This window comes from Colobus angolensis, unplaced genomic scaffold (genome assembly GCF_000951035.1).
Source record: "Colobus angolensis palliatus isolate OR3802 unplaced genomic scaffold, Cang.pa_1.0 Scaffold524, whole genome shotgun sequence".
NCBI lineage: Eukaryota > Metazoa > Chordata > Mammalia > Primates > Cercopithecidae > Colobus > Colobus angolensis.
Genome location: NW_012118755.1, coordinates 776,289 through 792,831, shown reverse-complemented (window position 1 = coordinate 792,831; position 16,543 = coordinate 776,289). Strand labels below are relative to the sequence as shown.

General features: G+C 38.5%; 2 protein-coding genes across 13 annotated transcripts in view; one reads left to right on the top strand and one right to left on the bottom strand.

Annotated features, from left to right (window-relative positions):
• Positions 1–16,543, bottom strand: part of ZNF248 (zinc finger protein 248) — a 363,665-nt gene that overhangs the window by 61,808 nt on the left and 285,314 nt on the right. The window lies entirely within an intron of this gene.
• LOC105525241 (zinc finger protein 33B) overlaps positions 1–16,543 on the top strand; it is a 54,270-nt gene that overhangs the window by 11,775 nt on the left and 25,952 nt on the right. For 7 of the 12 annotated variants that reach the window (XM_011960783.1, XM_011960782.1, XM_011960777.1 and 4 more), the window contains 2 exons: positions 890–1,034; positions 1,310–1,405. Coding sequence is in view for 6 of the 12 variants with exons in the window: in XM_011960777.1 (XP_011816167.1) it covers positions 890–1,034; positions 1,310–1,405 (241 nt within the window). In the remaining 6 variants the exon portion in view is untranslated. Of the gene's footprint in view, positions 1–889; positions 1,040–1,309; positions 1,406–16,543 lie in introns of all 12 variants that reach the window. The other 5 variants (XM_011960785.1, XM_011960784.1, XM_011960780.1 and 2 more) reach the window with 4 other exon arrangements.

The window sequence follows — 16,543 nt, the reverse complement described above, 5'->3', positions numbered from 1 at the left end:
CAAAATGCAGAAATCACCGGTCTTCTGTGTCCTTCGCGCTGGGAGTTGGAGACTGCAGCTGTTCCTATTCGGCCATCTTGCTCCGCCCCCCAATCTTTCCATTTTCTACACATCCTTATTATTGTCTCTGAATTAAAGGATTAGAACCCAGAATATGTATTGTGATGAAGAAAATGTCAGGCTCTTTTTGTACATTTTTAAATCCAAATGAGAATTAAATTAGAATTCATAATAAATGTACTGACAATTTATTTCTGTGATTTGTAAATACAAATCTGTAATTCACAGTAATATTCTTGAAAATGTTAAATGATCACATACTTTGGAGACCATTGGTCTAAAATTACTCTATAACCCATTTGCTTGGCTTTTCTTCTCAAGACAGCACCAGGCCATCTCCTGTGCTGTCTGCCCTTTTGTTGATTTCTGCAGTGTGTTGCAGGCCCTCACTTTTGCTTGTGTCATCGCCCCATGCTTATAAAGAACATAACAGAGTGTTCTTCATAATTCAACCAACAGCTGTACTTCCTCAGTGAAGCTCAAAGCAGAGCTAACTTTGCTCCTAACATTAGTCTAGAGTTTGTACTTTCACGTTAGTACTTATAACATATTATCACATATATTTTCTTACCATTCTGTGTGTTCTCTGAACACAGGAAGATTTTTATTAATCTTAGTATTTCCAGCAGTGATGATAGTTCAAGATACATTGTAGGAACTTGATTTTTTTTGCATGAATTAATATCTTAATGCATTAATGGCAGAATATTTTTGTTAAGATCTTTTTTCCCTAAAAGTGTAAAGTAAAACAAATACTCTGTGAATAATAATCATGGTAAGGATTAGCCCATAGTTCTTTCTTCATACCACCTAATTCTGAACATTTCAGGTAGAACAGAAGTTCCAGGGATCAGTATCATTTAAAGATGTGACTGTGGGCTTCACGCAGGAGGAGTGGCAGCACCTGGACCCTAGTCAGAGGGCTCTGTATAGAGATGTGATGCTGGAGAACTACAGCAACCTTGTCTCAGTGGGTAAGGTCTGTTCACTGTATCATTCTAAATAGCATTTGTTTATTCTTTTGATTATGAAGCATATGGGCAGTCTGTATAGTTTAATGATATTTAAAGTTAGGCTTCAGAAGTCAGTGTTGATTGATCACCTCTGAGCACCAGAAGATACTTGTGTTCACCTCTTCGGTGAAAATGTTCCTCTGGCAACTTGAAGCAGCCCCAGAAGCTTCTTCCTGCTTCAGAGGCCTGAGGTCTAGATTGCTTTGTCCAAATCCTGAATTATTTCCTGTTGACAGGGTATTGTGTTCACAAACCAGAGGTGATCTTCAGGCTGGAACAAGGAGAAGAGCCATGGAGACTGGAGGAAGAATTCCCAAGCCAGAGGTTTCCAGGTGAGTTAATATGTACTACACAGATTGACGTCAGGGGATTTGTTGTTTCCAGTAGTTAATTCAGGGATTGGCAACTTTGGAACATTTTTCAAGAACATTTCCATAGGGATCCTAACTTCTGGAAGTGATGGAGAATACTGATTCCTAAATCAAACTTCCAGATACTACTCACAAAAAATTTCTTCTTCTTGAATCATTTTTTGAATCATTTTTTGAATGTTTACCATTCTTACACCTGCCAATAGTTCAGTCTTTGCCCACTTCATCTTTACTATTGTTGGTTATTTTTCTCAAAGCACTTTCAGTGTCCCTTCTTAACCTCCATTGTTTTGTGTTTATTCTGTGGTCATAATTTTTTTTTTTTTTTTTTGAGACAGAGTCTTGCTCAGTCGCCCAGTCTGGAGTACAGTGGTGCAATCTCGGCTCACTGCAAGCTCCGCCTCCCGGGTTCCCGCTATTCTCCTGCCTCAGCCTCCCAAGTCGCTGGGACTACAGGCGCCCGCGGCCACACCGGCTAATTTTTTGCATTTTTAGTAGAGACGGGGTTTCACCATGTTAGCCAGGATGGTCTCGATCTCCTGACCTCGTGATCCACCTGCCTTGGCCTCCCAAAGTTCTGGGATTACAGGCGTGAGCCACTGTGCCCAGCACTGTGGTCATAATTTTTTATACACTCATTTTTAAGCTCAGCAAATAAGTTTTGAGTACTTGCTGTGTGCTGAGGACAATGAAAAAAATTAGGCTGGGCTGGGCGTGGTAGCTCACACCTGTAATCCCAGCACAGGTCGAGGTGGGCAGATCACTTGAGGTCAGGAGTTCGAGAACAGCCTGACCAACATAATGAAAGCCCATCTGTACTAAAAATACAAAATTAGCTGGGCATGGTGGCAGGTGTCTGTAATCCCAGCTACTTGGGAGGCCGAGGCAGGAGAATCACTTGAACCCGGGAGGCAGAGGTTGCAGTGACCTGAGATTGCGCCACTGCACTCCAGCCTGGGTGACAGAGCGAGACTCTGTCTCAAAAATAAGTAAATAAATGTATATATATAAAAATTATGTCTCTAAGTATATATACTTATATGTTTATGTGTATTAAGTGTTCTGTGGTTTTGAAGACTATGAAAGAAATTAAATCAAGTTAGATTAGCTGAATGTGGTACTTTAAGGAACAGTCAGGGGAAACCTTAATAAGGTCAACATTAGAGCAGAAACTTGAATGAAATGACTATGTGAGCCATGAGGATTCTGCTCCTTTTCAGCAGGGGTAATAGTAGCTGCTAGCCTTGGACAGGAATGTGCTTGGTGGTTTTCAGGAATAACCAAAAAGTCACAGAGACTGAAGGGAGGAGTTGATTGGAAGAAGGGCAGGAGGTGAGGTGAGGGAGGCAGCTAGAGTCCAAAGGTGAGCCTATCATAAGCCTTACTCAGTTAATTTTATTTTTAATTTAGTGGTAGATTTTCAGCAGATGAGCAACATCTGATTTATATTTCTATAAGATGTTTCTCACCTGTATAGAGAAAATGTTGGGCAGGGCATAGGGCATAGAGAGCTCATTAAAGGCCTGTGGTAGTTTTCCTTATGAGTGATTGTGGTAGCTTAGACAAAGTCATAAGGCAGGAGGGAATGGGGTGGGGTTTGATTCTCTCGGTATTTGGAAAATGGGACAATAACAAAAGAACTAACATTTGTAACATCAGAAAGAAGGGAAAGAGGTATTTAAAGTATTTGAAGAAGTAATGGCTGGACCTTCTCAAATTTAGCAAAAGATATAAAACTACACTTTCCCAAGTCTGAAGTAACATCAAATAAGTCCATGGCAAACTCACACTGTAATTAAATCTTTGAAAACTAAAGACAAAAAACATTTTCAAGGTAGCCAGGGAGAAGCAACATATTCCCTACAGGGAATGACTGTGGATTTCTCTTCTGAAACTGTGGTGGCTGGAAGGAAGTAGTATATTTTCTCAAGAACTGAAAGAGAAGCACTATCAAGTAAAAATTCTGTATCTTTTGAAACTATATTCATGAATAAAGGGGAACTAAAGGCATTATTAGACAGGGAAGCTAGAAAATGTTGCTAGCAAACCTACCTTTAAAAATTGGCTAAAAGTTCTCTAAATAGGAAATAGCAAAAGAAGGCTTGGAATGCAGGAAAGAAAGAAGATTGGAGGTTGGCAAAAATGGGGATAAATATATTTTTCTCATGAGTTTCTAGAATCATTTTTGATGGTTGGAGCAAAATGCTCTGTATGTAGGGAAAACACTTAAGACAATTATATTTTAAATGTGGGGAGGGTAAAGGGGCCTAAGTGGAATGAAACTTGGTACATTTCATTTGAAGTGGTAAAATGCCTGACAGAGTATGGTAAGTTACATATGTACATTTTTATACCTGGAACAACTACTGAGAAAACTATAAAATGTGGTACACTTAGAAACACTGTAAATAAACCAAGATGGAATCTAAAATTTAGGAATATTTATATTCCATAAAAAATATTTATAGAAAACAGAAAACAAAACAAATAGCAGCCTAACAGAGCAATATTTACCTTAAATGTAAAAAGTACACTAATTAAAATATAAATTGGCAGAATGGAAAAAACATAAAACATGATTCTAAAATATTTAATTTTTGTGAGTAAATAGTAGGTGTATATATTTTTGGGGTACAGGAGATGTTTTGATACAGGCACACAATGTCTAATAATCACATCAGGGTAAACTGGGTATCTATTCCCACAAGTATTTATCTTTTGTGTTATAAACAATCCAGTTATACTCTTTTAGTCACTTTAAAATGTACAATTAAATTATTTTTGACTATAGTCACCCTGTTGCGCTAGCAAATACTAGGTCTTATTCATTCTTTCTATTTTTTTTGTACCCTTTAACTATCCTCATCTTCCCCCCACCCCACCCCACTATCTTTCCCAGCCTCTGGTAACCGTCCTTTTACTTTCTACCTCATCTCCATGAGTTCAGTTGTTTTAATTTTTAGCTTTCACAAATAAGTGATAACATGCAAAATTTAATATTCTGTGCCTCCGTTTCCGTCTAGGTTGTTGCATATGACAGGAGCTCTCATTTTTTATGGCTGAATGGTACTCCATTGTGTATATGTATCACATTTTCTTTCTTTTTTTTTTTTTTTTTTGAGACAGAGTCTCGCTCTGTCGCCCAGGCTGGAGTGCAGTGGCGCGATCTTGGCTCACTACAAGCTCCGCCTCCCAGGTTTACGCCATTCTCCTGCCTCAGCCTCCCGAGTAGCTGGGACTACAGGCGCCCGCCATCTCGCCCGGCTAGTTTTTTGTATTTTTAGTAGAGACGGGGTTTCACCATGTAGACCAGGATGGTCTCGATCTCCTGACCTCGTGATCCACCCGTCTCGGCCTCCCAAAGTGCTGGGATTACAGGCTTGAGCCACCGCGCCCGGCCCCACATTTTCTTTATCTGTGAATGTACACTTGGGTTGATTCCAAATCTTAGCTCTTGTGAATAGTGCTGCAGTAAACATGGGAGCAGAGTTATCTCATTAATGTACTGATTTCTTTTCTTTTGGGTATATACCTGGGAGTGGGATTGCTGGATCATTTGATAGCTCTATTTATAGTTTTTTTAGGAACTTCCAAACTGTTCTCTTTTAGCCACATGAAGTGAAAACCATGGTAAGTGCTCATCTGACTTTTAGTTCCCGTGAAACTGTTTCTTTTGTGTATAGTTGCCAATCTTAGTCTTCCTGCAGGGGAGTGGGTATGATTGGTGGCGTTCTCTATTCCACCATCTTCCTCCACCCATCCTAAAAATGTTTTCTTAGGAAACTCATAACATAGTGAACAACATAGGTTGATAAATATATAAAAAGATAAACTGTACAAACATTAATCAAAACAAAGAGTGTCACTATTAATATCAAATACAGTAGACTCCAGAGCAAAGAAAATTATTAGACAAAAAGAACATTATGTAATGACAAAAGGATCAATCCAACAAAAATGCAATGATCCTAAATGTGTCTCTAGCAAACCTTAAAGTACATAAAACAAAACTGATTGAGCTGAAAAGAGAAAAGCACATTTTTAACTGCAGTTGGAAAATTCATCACTTCACTCTTAGCGGTTGGTAGAATTACTAGCCATGATTACTGGCAGATATAGAAGAACAGGACAGCAACATCAGCCAACAGGACTCAAGCAACATTGTAGAACAGTGCTCAACAAGGCTGGGTGCGGTGGCCCACGCCTGTAATTCCAACACTTTGGGAAGCTGAGGTGGGCATATTATTGCTTGAGGTCAGGAGTTCAAGGGTAGCCTGGATAACATGGTGAAATCCTGTCTCTCCTAAAAATACCAAAATTAGCCAGGCGTGGTGGCGCATGCCTGTAGTTCCAGCTACTTAGGAAGCTGAGGCATGAGAATCGCTTGAACTGGGAGGCGAAGATTCCAGTGAGCCAAGATTGTGCTACTACACTCTAGCTTGGGTTGCAGAGTGAGACTCTGTCTAAAAAAAAAAAAAAAAAGGGAAAAAGAATAGCGCCCAACAACAGCAAAATACAATTTTTTTCTGAAGTGTCCATGGAATATTCAGAAAGATAGATCATATCCTGGGCCATAAATAAGCCTTGACAATTTTAAAATAATTGAAATCATTCTGAGTATGTATGTTTTCTGACCATAATGAAACCAAACTACAAATCAGTAATAGAATGACAACAGGAAAATATCTAATCATTTAGAAATTAAACCTCAGACTTCTAAATAAAGTCTGGAGTGAAGAAGAGGCCTCAAATTCAATAGTAGAAGTGCATAGACTTAATGAAAATGAGACCATACCATATCAATATATGTGGGAGGTAGCTAAAGCAGTGCTGGTGGAGAAATATATAGCACTAAATGCTAACATTAGAGAGGATGATAGGTCGCAAACCCATAATTGACTTTCTACCTTAAGAAACTAGCAAAGAGCAAAATAAAACCTCTGTTAAGTAGAGGGAAGAAAATAACACTGGAAGCAGAAATCAGTAAAATTGAAAATAGGAAAAAGTAGAGAAAACTAATGAAAGAGAGGGTTCTTTGGGAAAAAAATCAATAAAATTGATAAGCGTGTAGCAATATTGATTAAAAATATAAAATGAGATGACAAATCATCAATATCTGGAATGAAACAGGGAATATCACTCCACCATCCATTTAATAGTGTAATAAGGGAATCTTGTCAACAACTTTATGCTCATAAATATGACAATATAGGCCAGGTGTGGTGGCTCATGCCTGTTATCCCAGCACTTTGGGAGGTCAAGGCAGGTGGATCACCTGAGGTCAAGAGTTCACAACCACCCTGGCCAACATGGTGAAACTCCGTCTCTACTAAAAATACAAAAATTAGCCTGGCGTGGTGGCGCATGCCTGTAATCCCATCTACTCAGGAGGTGGAGGTAGGAGAATGGCTTGAATCCGGGGAGTGGGAGGTTGCAGTGAGCTGAGATTGCGCCATTGCATTCTAGCCTGGGCAACAGAGCAAAACTCTGTCTCAAAAAAGCAAAGCAAAACAAAACAAAACAAAATGACAACATGGAAGAAATCTATCAGTTCTTCAGAAACCACAGACTATTACAACTCAAATCAGGGTGATATAGGTAATTTGAATGACGCATAGGTATTCATAAAGGTTGACATAATTTGAATCAAATCATTTAAATTTTAAATAAAAACCTCCAAAAAACCAATTTCCGAGTACCAGAGAGTTGTAGTCCTCACTAGAGAATTCTAGCAAACATTTACACAAGAATTAATGATGATTTTACACAATGTCCTCAGAAAATAGAAGCGGGAACATTATTTTATTTATTTATTTATTTATTTATTTATTTATTTGTGTATTTATTTATTGAGACAGAGTCTTGCTCTGTCACCCAGGCTGGAGTGCAGTGGTGCAATCTCGGCTCACTGCAATCTCTGCCTTCCGGGTTCAAGCGATTCTCCTGCTTCAGCCTCCTGAGTAGCTGGGACTATAGGCGCATGCCACCACGCTTGGCTAATTTTAGTATTTTTAGTAAAGACGAGATTTCACCATATTGGCCAGGCTGGTCCCGAACTCCTGACCTCGTGGTCCACCTACCTTGGCCTCCCAAAGTGCTGGGATTACAAGAGTGAGCCACTGTGCTCAGCCAAGTGGGAACATTTCTTAACACATTTAAAAAATTATTTTGATGTCAAAACCATACAGACAGTACAAAAATAATAAAACTACAGACCTATACCTCCCATGAATTTAGTGGCGAAAATCTTTAACAAAATACTAGCAAACAGAAAACAGTCATGTAAAAAGTATACACCATAACCAAGTGGGATTTACTTGAGTTATGTAAGCAAGACTGGTTCAACATTCAGAAATCAATCAGTGTAATTAACCCACCATAGGCTAAAGAAGAAAAATTATATAACCTTAGTTAATGTAGAGAAAACATTTGACAAAACACAATATCCATCCATGATAAAAACTCTCCATACAAGACATTAAGAGGATCTTCCTCAGTTTGATAAATGAACATGTACAAAATATCTATAGCAAATGTATTTGCTGGTAAGATGAATGCTTTCCCTGTAAAACCGGGAACAAGGCAAGGATGTTTGCTCTTGCTACTCTTATTCATTGCAGTATTGTAACTTCTATCAAGCACAATAAGGCAAGAAAATGAAATAGAAGGCATATGCATAGAGAAGAAATAAAACTTTATATTTACATATGACATAATTATATATGTAGAATATTACAAGGAATCTTAGAAAATAAAAACCTCAGGCCAGGCGCCATGGCTCATGCCTATAATCCCAGTATTTTGTGAGGCCAAGGTGGGTAGATCACCTGGAGTTGGGAGTTCAAGAGCAGCCTGACCAATATGGAGAAACCCCATCTCTACTAAAAATACAAAATTAGCTGGGTGTGGTGGCCCATAGCAGTAATCCCACCTACTTGGGAGGCTGGAGAATCGCTTGAACCTGGGAGGCAGAGGTTGCGATGAGCCGAGATCACGCCATTACATGCCAGCCTGGGCAACAAGAGCGAAACTCTGTCTCAAAAACAAAAACAAAAAAAAGAAAAGAAAATGAAGACCTTCTAGAATGAATGAATGGTTTCCAAAAAGTTTCAGTGTCCAAGATGAACACATATAATCAATTTCTCTCCACTAGCAATGAACATATGCAAATCTAAATTAAAAACATAATACCACTTATTCTATAGAAAATTAAATACTTTGGTATAAATTGAACAAAATATGTATAGGACTTCTGTGCTGAAAATTACAAAATGCTGATGAAAGAAATAAAAGAATACTGAAATAAATGAAGACGCATGGTCTCTTGATAGATTGGAAAACTCAATAAGTATGCTAGTTCTCTCCAAATTGATCTGTAGCTTTTTTTGTTTGTTTATTTGTTTGTTTTTTTGAGATAGAGTCTCACTCTGTGAGACTCACTCAGTGGCCTGATCTCGGCTCACTGCAAGTTCCACCTCCTGGGTTAATGCCCTTCTCCTGCAGTCCCAGTAGCTGGGACTACAGGCGTCCGCCACCACGCCCGGCTAATTTTTTGTATTTTTAGTAGAGATGGGGTTTCACAGTGTTAACCAAGATGGTCTCGATCTCCTGACCTCATGATCCACCCACCTCGGCCTCCCAAAGTGCTGGGATTACAGATGTGAGCCACCGCACCCAGCCACATCTGTAGGTTTAATGGCATTCCTGTCAAGATTCCAGTACGGTTTTTCTCAGCTTTAAGCTTATTCCAAAATTTGCATAAATAGTCAAAGGAACTACATATATATATATTAAACAATTTTGAGAAAATTTTTCTCAGAAGTTTTGAGAAAAAGAATAATAGGAGGAATTATTGTATACAGTGTTAAGGCTTATTACATTAATCTCCCCTTTTCTGTGCTTTTGTGTTCTGCAGTTTCAGTTACCTGAAGTCAACTCTGGTTCAAAAATATTAAATAGGAAACTTCAGAAATAAATAATTCCTAAGTTTTAAATTGCACACTGTTGTGAGTAGCATGATGAAATTTTGCACTGTCCTGTCCCAGGACATGAGTCAACCCTGTGTCCAGCATACCCAGGCTGTGTATGCTACCCATGAATTAATTACTTAATAACTGTCTTGATTATTTACTCTCATGTGTTCAAGTAACCCTTATTTTACTTAATAATGGCCCTAAAGTACAAGAGTAGTGATGCTAGCATATTGTTGTAACTTTTCTATTTTATGATGTTGTTAATCTCTCCCTGTCCCTAATTTATAAATTAAACTTTATCATAGGTTTGTATATTTAGGAAAAAACATAGTATTTATAGGGCTCAATACTGTCTGAGGTTTCAGGCTTCCACTGGGTATCTTGGAATGTATCCCCCTTGGATAAGGAGTGACTACTGTATGTATATATTAATAGCTATAATAATCAAGAGAACAGGATGTTAGTAGAATATACACATTAGTAGAACATACACATAGAACAATGGAATAGAAAACCTCAACACTGATTATGCTGTTACAGACTATATGTTCATGTAGTTGGAGCCCTTACCCCCAGTGTGGTGTGATGGGAGATGTGAAGCCCTTGAGAGGTAATTAGGGTTAGATTAGGTTATGAGGGTGGGGCCCTCACGATGAGGTTAGTGCCTTACAGGAAGAGGAAGTGAGAGCTTGCTCGCTCTCCATATGCACGGAGGAAAGGCAATGTGAACATGCAGTGGCCGTCTGCAAGCTGGGAGGAGGCCCTCACCAGGTCCTGGCCATGCTGGCATCCTGATCTCAGACTTCCAGCATTCGGAACCGTGAGGAAATAAACTTCTGTTGTTTGAGCCACACAGTCTATGGTATTTTGTTATAGCAGCCGAAGCTAAGACATTTGACAGACTGTTGACACAAATGCAAAAGAAATTCAGTCAGGTATTCAGCAAAAGATGTTGAAGCATTTTGACAATATCTTGCTTTATGTGTGGTAGAATATATATAACATGAAATTTGCCATTTTAACAATTTTTAAATGTACAGTCCAGTGGCATTATACTCACAATGTTGTATAGCCATTACCACAATTTCGAAAACATTTTCATTATTTCAAACAGAAGCTCTATTGCCATTAAGCAGTAACTACTCATTCCTCCCTCCCACCAGCCTATGGTAACTTCTTATCTAGTTTGTTTCTGTGAGTTTTGACTGTTGTGAATATTTCATGTCAGTAGTGTGACAACATTTGGCCTTTTGTGTCTTGTCTTATTTCACTTAGCATGATGCTTTCAGCTTTCATCTGTATTATAACAAGTATCAAGACTTTATTTTCTGGCTGTTTAATCCATTCATCTGTTGATGTACACTTGGGTTATACACCTTTTGGCTGCTGTGAATAATGCTTCAGTGAACACTGGCATATCATCTGCTCAAATTCCTGTTTTCAGTTTTTTTGGATATAAACCTAGGAGTAGATTTGTTTTATCAAAGTGTATTTTAGCTTTTTGGGGTACCACTGAATTATTTTAAATGTGTATATATACACAGATACCTGTTTTTGAGACAGTGTCTCACCCTGTCACCTAGGCTAGAGTGCAGTGGCGCAATCTTGGCTCACCACAACCTCTGCCTCCTGTGTTCAAGTGATTCTCCTACCTTAGCTTCCCAAGTAGCTGGGACTATAGGCGCATGCCATCACACCCAGCTAGTTTTTGTGGTTTTAGTAGAGACGGGGTTTCACCATGTTGGCCAGCCTTGTCTTGCACTCCTGACCTCAGGTGATCCACCTGCTTTGACTTCCCAAAGTGCTGGGATTACAGGCATGAGCCACCGCACCCAGCCTTACCTACTTTTTCTTTTGTTGCTCATGTATTTTATGTTTTTGGTAAGAATCCATCACTAAACCCAAAGTTTTCCTTATGTTTTCTTCTAACCATTTCTTCTAAACATTTTATTGTTTTAGCTCTTATTTTCAGTTCATTTTTGTATATAGTCAAAGTAGGGATCTAACTTTATTTTCTAACTTTATTTTCATGTGGAAATCCGGTTGACCCAGCATCATTTTTTGGTCATTTGTCATCATTCCTAGCAGAAACTCTATTGCCATTAAGCAGTAACTACTCGTTCCCCCTTCCCACCAGTCTGTGGCAACCTCTAATGTATTTTGTCTCTGTGAGTATGACTGTTGTGAATAATTCATGTCAGTAGCGTGACAATATTTGGCCTGCATCAACGGAAAGAAAAGGCTTTTCTTTCTCCCAGTGAATAGAATTGACACTCTTGTCAAAAATCAGTTGGCCACAGGTAGTGTATTTTTGGGCACTCACTTGTATTCCGTTTGTCTGTATGTCTATACCTATGCCGTGACCACACTGTTTGGATTACTGTAGTTTTCTAATAAGTTGTGAAATTGGACATTTTGAGCCCTCTGACTTTGTTCTTGTTTTTAAAAATCATTTTGGCTATTCAGGGCCCTCATAATTCCATGTGACTTTAAGAATCAGCTTTTTATTTTGGTAAAAATGCTGATGGAATTTTGATAGGGATTGTGTTAAATCTGTAGATCATTTTGGATGGTATTGTCCCTTTAACAGTATGACATCTCAGACTATGAACGTGAGATACTGTTTCCTTTATTTATGCCTTCTTTAATATTTTTCATCAGTATTTTGTAGTTTTCAGTGCACAAGTCTTGCACCTTCTTGGTTAACTTTATTTCTAGATAGTATTTTATTTTAGATGGTGCTATAGATAGAATTGTTTTCTTAATTTTCTTTTCAGATTGTTCTTTGCAGGTGTGTAGCAACACAACTGATTTTTGTGTGTTGATGTATCCTGCAACTTTGCAGAATTCATTCATTAGCTATAGTATCTTTCTTGTAGATTCTTTATAATCTATCTTTAGGATTATATCACCTGTACTTGAGTAGACGTAGTTTTACATCTTCCTTTGCAATGGATGCCTTTCTTTCTTTTTCTTGCTTGGCTGGAACTTCTACTGCAGTGTTAAATAGCACTGGCAAAAGTGGATATTTTTGTCTTCTTCCTGATGTTAAGAGGAAAGCTTTCTTTCATCAGTGAATATGATGTAAAGCTGTGAATTTTCTTTTTTTTTTTTTTGAGACAGAGTCTCGCTCTTTTGCCCAGGCTGGAATGCAGTGGCGTGATCTCAGCTTACTGCAAGCTCCGTCTCCCAGGTTCACACCTTTCTCCTGCCTCAGCCTCCCGAGTATCTGGGACTACAGGCGCCCGCCACTATGCCCGGCTAATTTTTTATGTTTTTAATAGAGACCAGGATGGTCTCGATCTCCTGACCTCAAATGATCCACCCGCCTCGACCTCCCAAAGTGCTGGGATTACAGGCGTGAGCCACTGTGCCCGGCCAAGCTGTGAATTTTCCATAAATGCCCTTTATCATGTTGAAGAAGTTCTATTCTGTTTTGTGTTTTCTGAATGTATTTATCCTGAAAGGGGGTTGGATTTTGTCAACTGCCTTTCCTGCATCAACTGCGATGATCATGTCCTTTTTTTAATGAAGTATATTGCATTGATTTTCTTTCTTTCTTTCTTTTTTTTTTTAAACATTGATTTTCTTATGTTGAACCACACAGGCATTTCCAAGATAAATCCCCCTTACTCACTTGGTCATGGTGTATAGTCCTCTTAATATACCATTAAATATATTTTACTGGTATTTGTGTATGTGTGTGTGCATGTGTGTGTGTGTGTGTGTGTAGCTTTGTATCTGTATTCATATGCATCATTCATTCATTTTATTCATTTGCATTTGTATTTTTTTTTTTTTAAGAGACAGAGTTTCACTCTGCCACCCAGGCTGGAGTGCAGTGGCACAATTATGGCTCACTGCAGCCTCGAACTCCCAGGCTTAAGTGATCCTCCCCACTCAGCCTCCTGAGGGGACTACAGCTGTACACCACCATGCCCTCTATGCCCAGCTATCTTTTTTTTTTTTGGTGGAAACAGGGTCTCACTATGTTGCTCATGCTGGTCTTGGACTCCTGGCATCAAGTGATCCACCTTGGCCTCCCAAACCTCAGGGATTACAGGTGCTATCCACCATGCCCAGCCTCAGTCTAAAACTATTAACTGTAAGAACTGTCAGTTTCTCCCTTGCATTCTGTCAGTGTTTGCTTTACATGTTTCAAGATGCTGTTTGGTACATATGTAGTTACAATTTTTATATCTTATTGATGGAACGACCCTTTATTCATATATAGTATCCTTCTTTGTCTCTTGTAACAGCTTATGACTTAATCTATTTTGGGTGTAATTAGTATAGCCACCCCAGTTCTCTTTTGGTGGCTATTTTCTTGGACTATCTTTTATCAGCCTTTCAGTTTTAATTTATTTGTGTCTTTGGATCTAAAGTCAGTTTGTTTTGGACAACGTGTAGTTTGATCATGTTTTAAAAAAATCTATTCTGAAGCTAGGTGGCTCACAGCTGTAATCCCAGCAGTTTGGGAGGATCTCTTGAGCCCAGGAGTTGGAGACCAGCCTGGTCTACAAAGTGAGACTGTGTTTTTGTAAAAAAAAAAAAAAAAAAAGTTGGGCATGGTGGTGTGCACTTGTGGTTCCAGCTGCTTGGGAGGCTGAGGCAGGAGAATCCCTTGAGCCCAGGAAGTCAAGGCTGCAGTGAGTCATGTTTGTGCCACTGCACTCCAGCCTGGGTGACAGAGCAAGACCCTGTCTTTAAAAAAAAAAAAAAAATCAGTCAAATCAAATCAAATCCATTCTGCCAGCCTCTGCCTTCTGATTGGTGAGTTCAGTCAATTATTTAAAGTAATCACTGACAAGGAAGCACTTCTGCCATATTGCATTTTTGTTTTCTGTATGTTATATACTTTCTTTGGTCCCATATTCCCTTTATTACTGCCTTTTTTATGTTTCTTTTTTTTTTTTTTCAAGACCGAAGTCTTGCTCTGTTGCCCAGGCCGGAGTGCAGTGTTATGATCTTGGCTCACTGCAGCCTCCTCCTCCTGGGTTCAAGCGATTCTCATGCCTCAGCCTCCCAAGTAGCTGGGACTACAGGCACGTGCCACCACACCCAGCTAATTTTTGTGTCTTTAGTAGAGATGGAGTTTTGCCATGTCGGCCAGGCTGGTCTTGAACTCCTGGGCTCATGTGATCCACCCCTCTCGGCCTCCCAAAGTGCTGGGATTACAGGCATGAAACCACCATGCCTGGCCTGATTTTTACATTTATTCCCTTCTCATTTCCTTCTGTGTATATTTTTTAGATACTGTCTTTGTAGTTAACCATGAGGATTACTTTCACGTTCGTGACAATCTAGTTTAAATTGATTCCCTTGTAACTTCAATATCATATGAAAACCTTGCTTCTACCTATCACCTTTCTCATCCCCTTTATGTTGTTGTCACAGATTACATCTTTATACATTGTGTGCCCATAATGTAAATTTATATTTAGTTCTTATCCATTTAGCTTTTAAGTCCTGCAGGAAGTAAAAACAATGGAGTTACAAAGCAAACATACAATGACTCTGGCTTTTGTATTTGTCTATATAGTTAACTTTATTGGAAATCTTTATTTTTTCATCCAGATTTGAGTCTAATTTCTTTTTATTTCATCTTGAAAGACTCACTTTAGTGTTTCCTGTATAGCAGGCCTAGTAACAACAAACTCTCTCAGCATTTGTTGATCTGGGATTATCTTCATTTCTCTTTCATTTTGAAGGATAGTTTTACCAGCTAGAGAATTCTCAGATGATAGTTGTTTTCTTTCAGCAATTTATATATGTCATCCCTCTGTCTTTAGGCCTTCAATTGATCTCTGAGGAGATATCAGCTCATAATATTAATGAGGATCTCTTGTAAAGTAAAAATGCCACAAAACTTTGCCACCATTTGAGGTTGCCTTTTTCCTGATTTAGCTTTCACTTGGTTACTGTAAACCTTTAATTGTTTTCCAGAATTCTAACAAGGTTAATTTTTGTAGTTCTTGGTTTTTGGCGTTTCTGTGAGGAGACAGGTTGGAGCTGTGTACTCCACCATTTGATTATGTCACTCAACACTGTTAACTGAGTGGACCTGTTGTCCGTTCAAGAACAACAACAAAATGAGATATGCAAAGAAATAGGAAAAATGTGACCCGTGCACGGGACTATCAACAGGCAACACAATAATCACTGCCATTTAAGTTGGCAGAAACCGGGTTGTTTGGTACAGATCAATATATATTGTGTAATTTGAGGAAAAACCAGTAAAATAATGAAAAATGAACAAAACCTTGGGAAATAGATATCATTATGTGCAACAGCATATACAAATGGGAGTATCAATATTAGAGAACAGAAAGGGAAAGAAAAATTTTTTGAAGAATTCGCAGAAACACCCACATTTTGTTGAAGAACACTAATATATTCATCCAAGAAGCTCAACAAACTCATAGGAGGATAAATGCAAAGAGATTTATAGCCAGACACGTCATAATGAGAGATGTTTTTATCATGCTCTTATTTGACCTGCCTTATAAAAGTGATAATACAAGTGCTGGTGAAGATCTAGAGAAATTGAATTGTTCGTACATTTTTGATGGTATGTAAAATGCTACAGTCATTCTAGAAAATAGTTTGTCAGTTCCATTTAAAACTAAAAACAAACTTAGCATGTGAACCACTGGTTGCACTGTTAGACATTTATCCTTGAGAAATAAAAACTTACGTTCCATCAAAAAAATTTCATAGCAGTTTTATGGGTAATAGCCCAAACCTGAATAATCCAGATGTTTTTGAATGGATAAATAATGTGTGGTGTGTCCATACTATGAAGTGTTACCTGGTATTAAAATGGAATGAATGACCAATACATGTAACCTTATGGTTGACTCTCAAGAGATTAAGCTGAGTTTTAAAAAACCCAATCTCAAAAATTTACATATTTGCTCTGATCCATCCCATAGAGTTGGGATGAACCTTCCTACCCACCACGTTTGGTTTAGATATCAAAACTGGTAATGATATCAAGAGTGTAATAAAGAGTTTATTACTTATAGAGACAGGTTTCTAGGGAGACCAGAGAAGGCTCCTAAGCAGGTCTAAATGTGGATTGAGAAAGAAGGGAGAAAGAATGGCTGCTTGTCATTAGGAATTT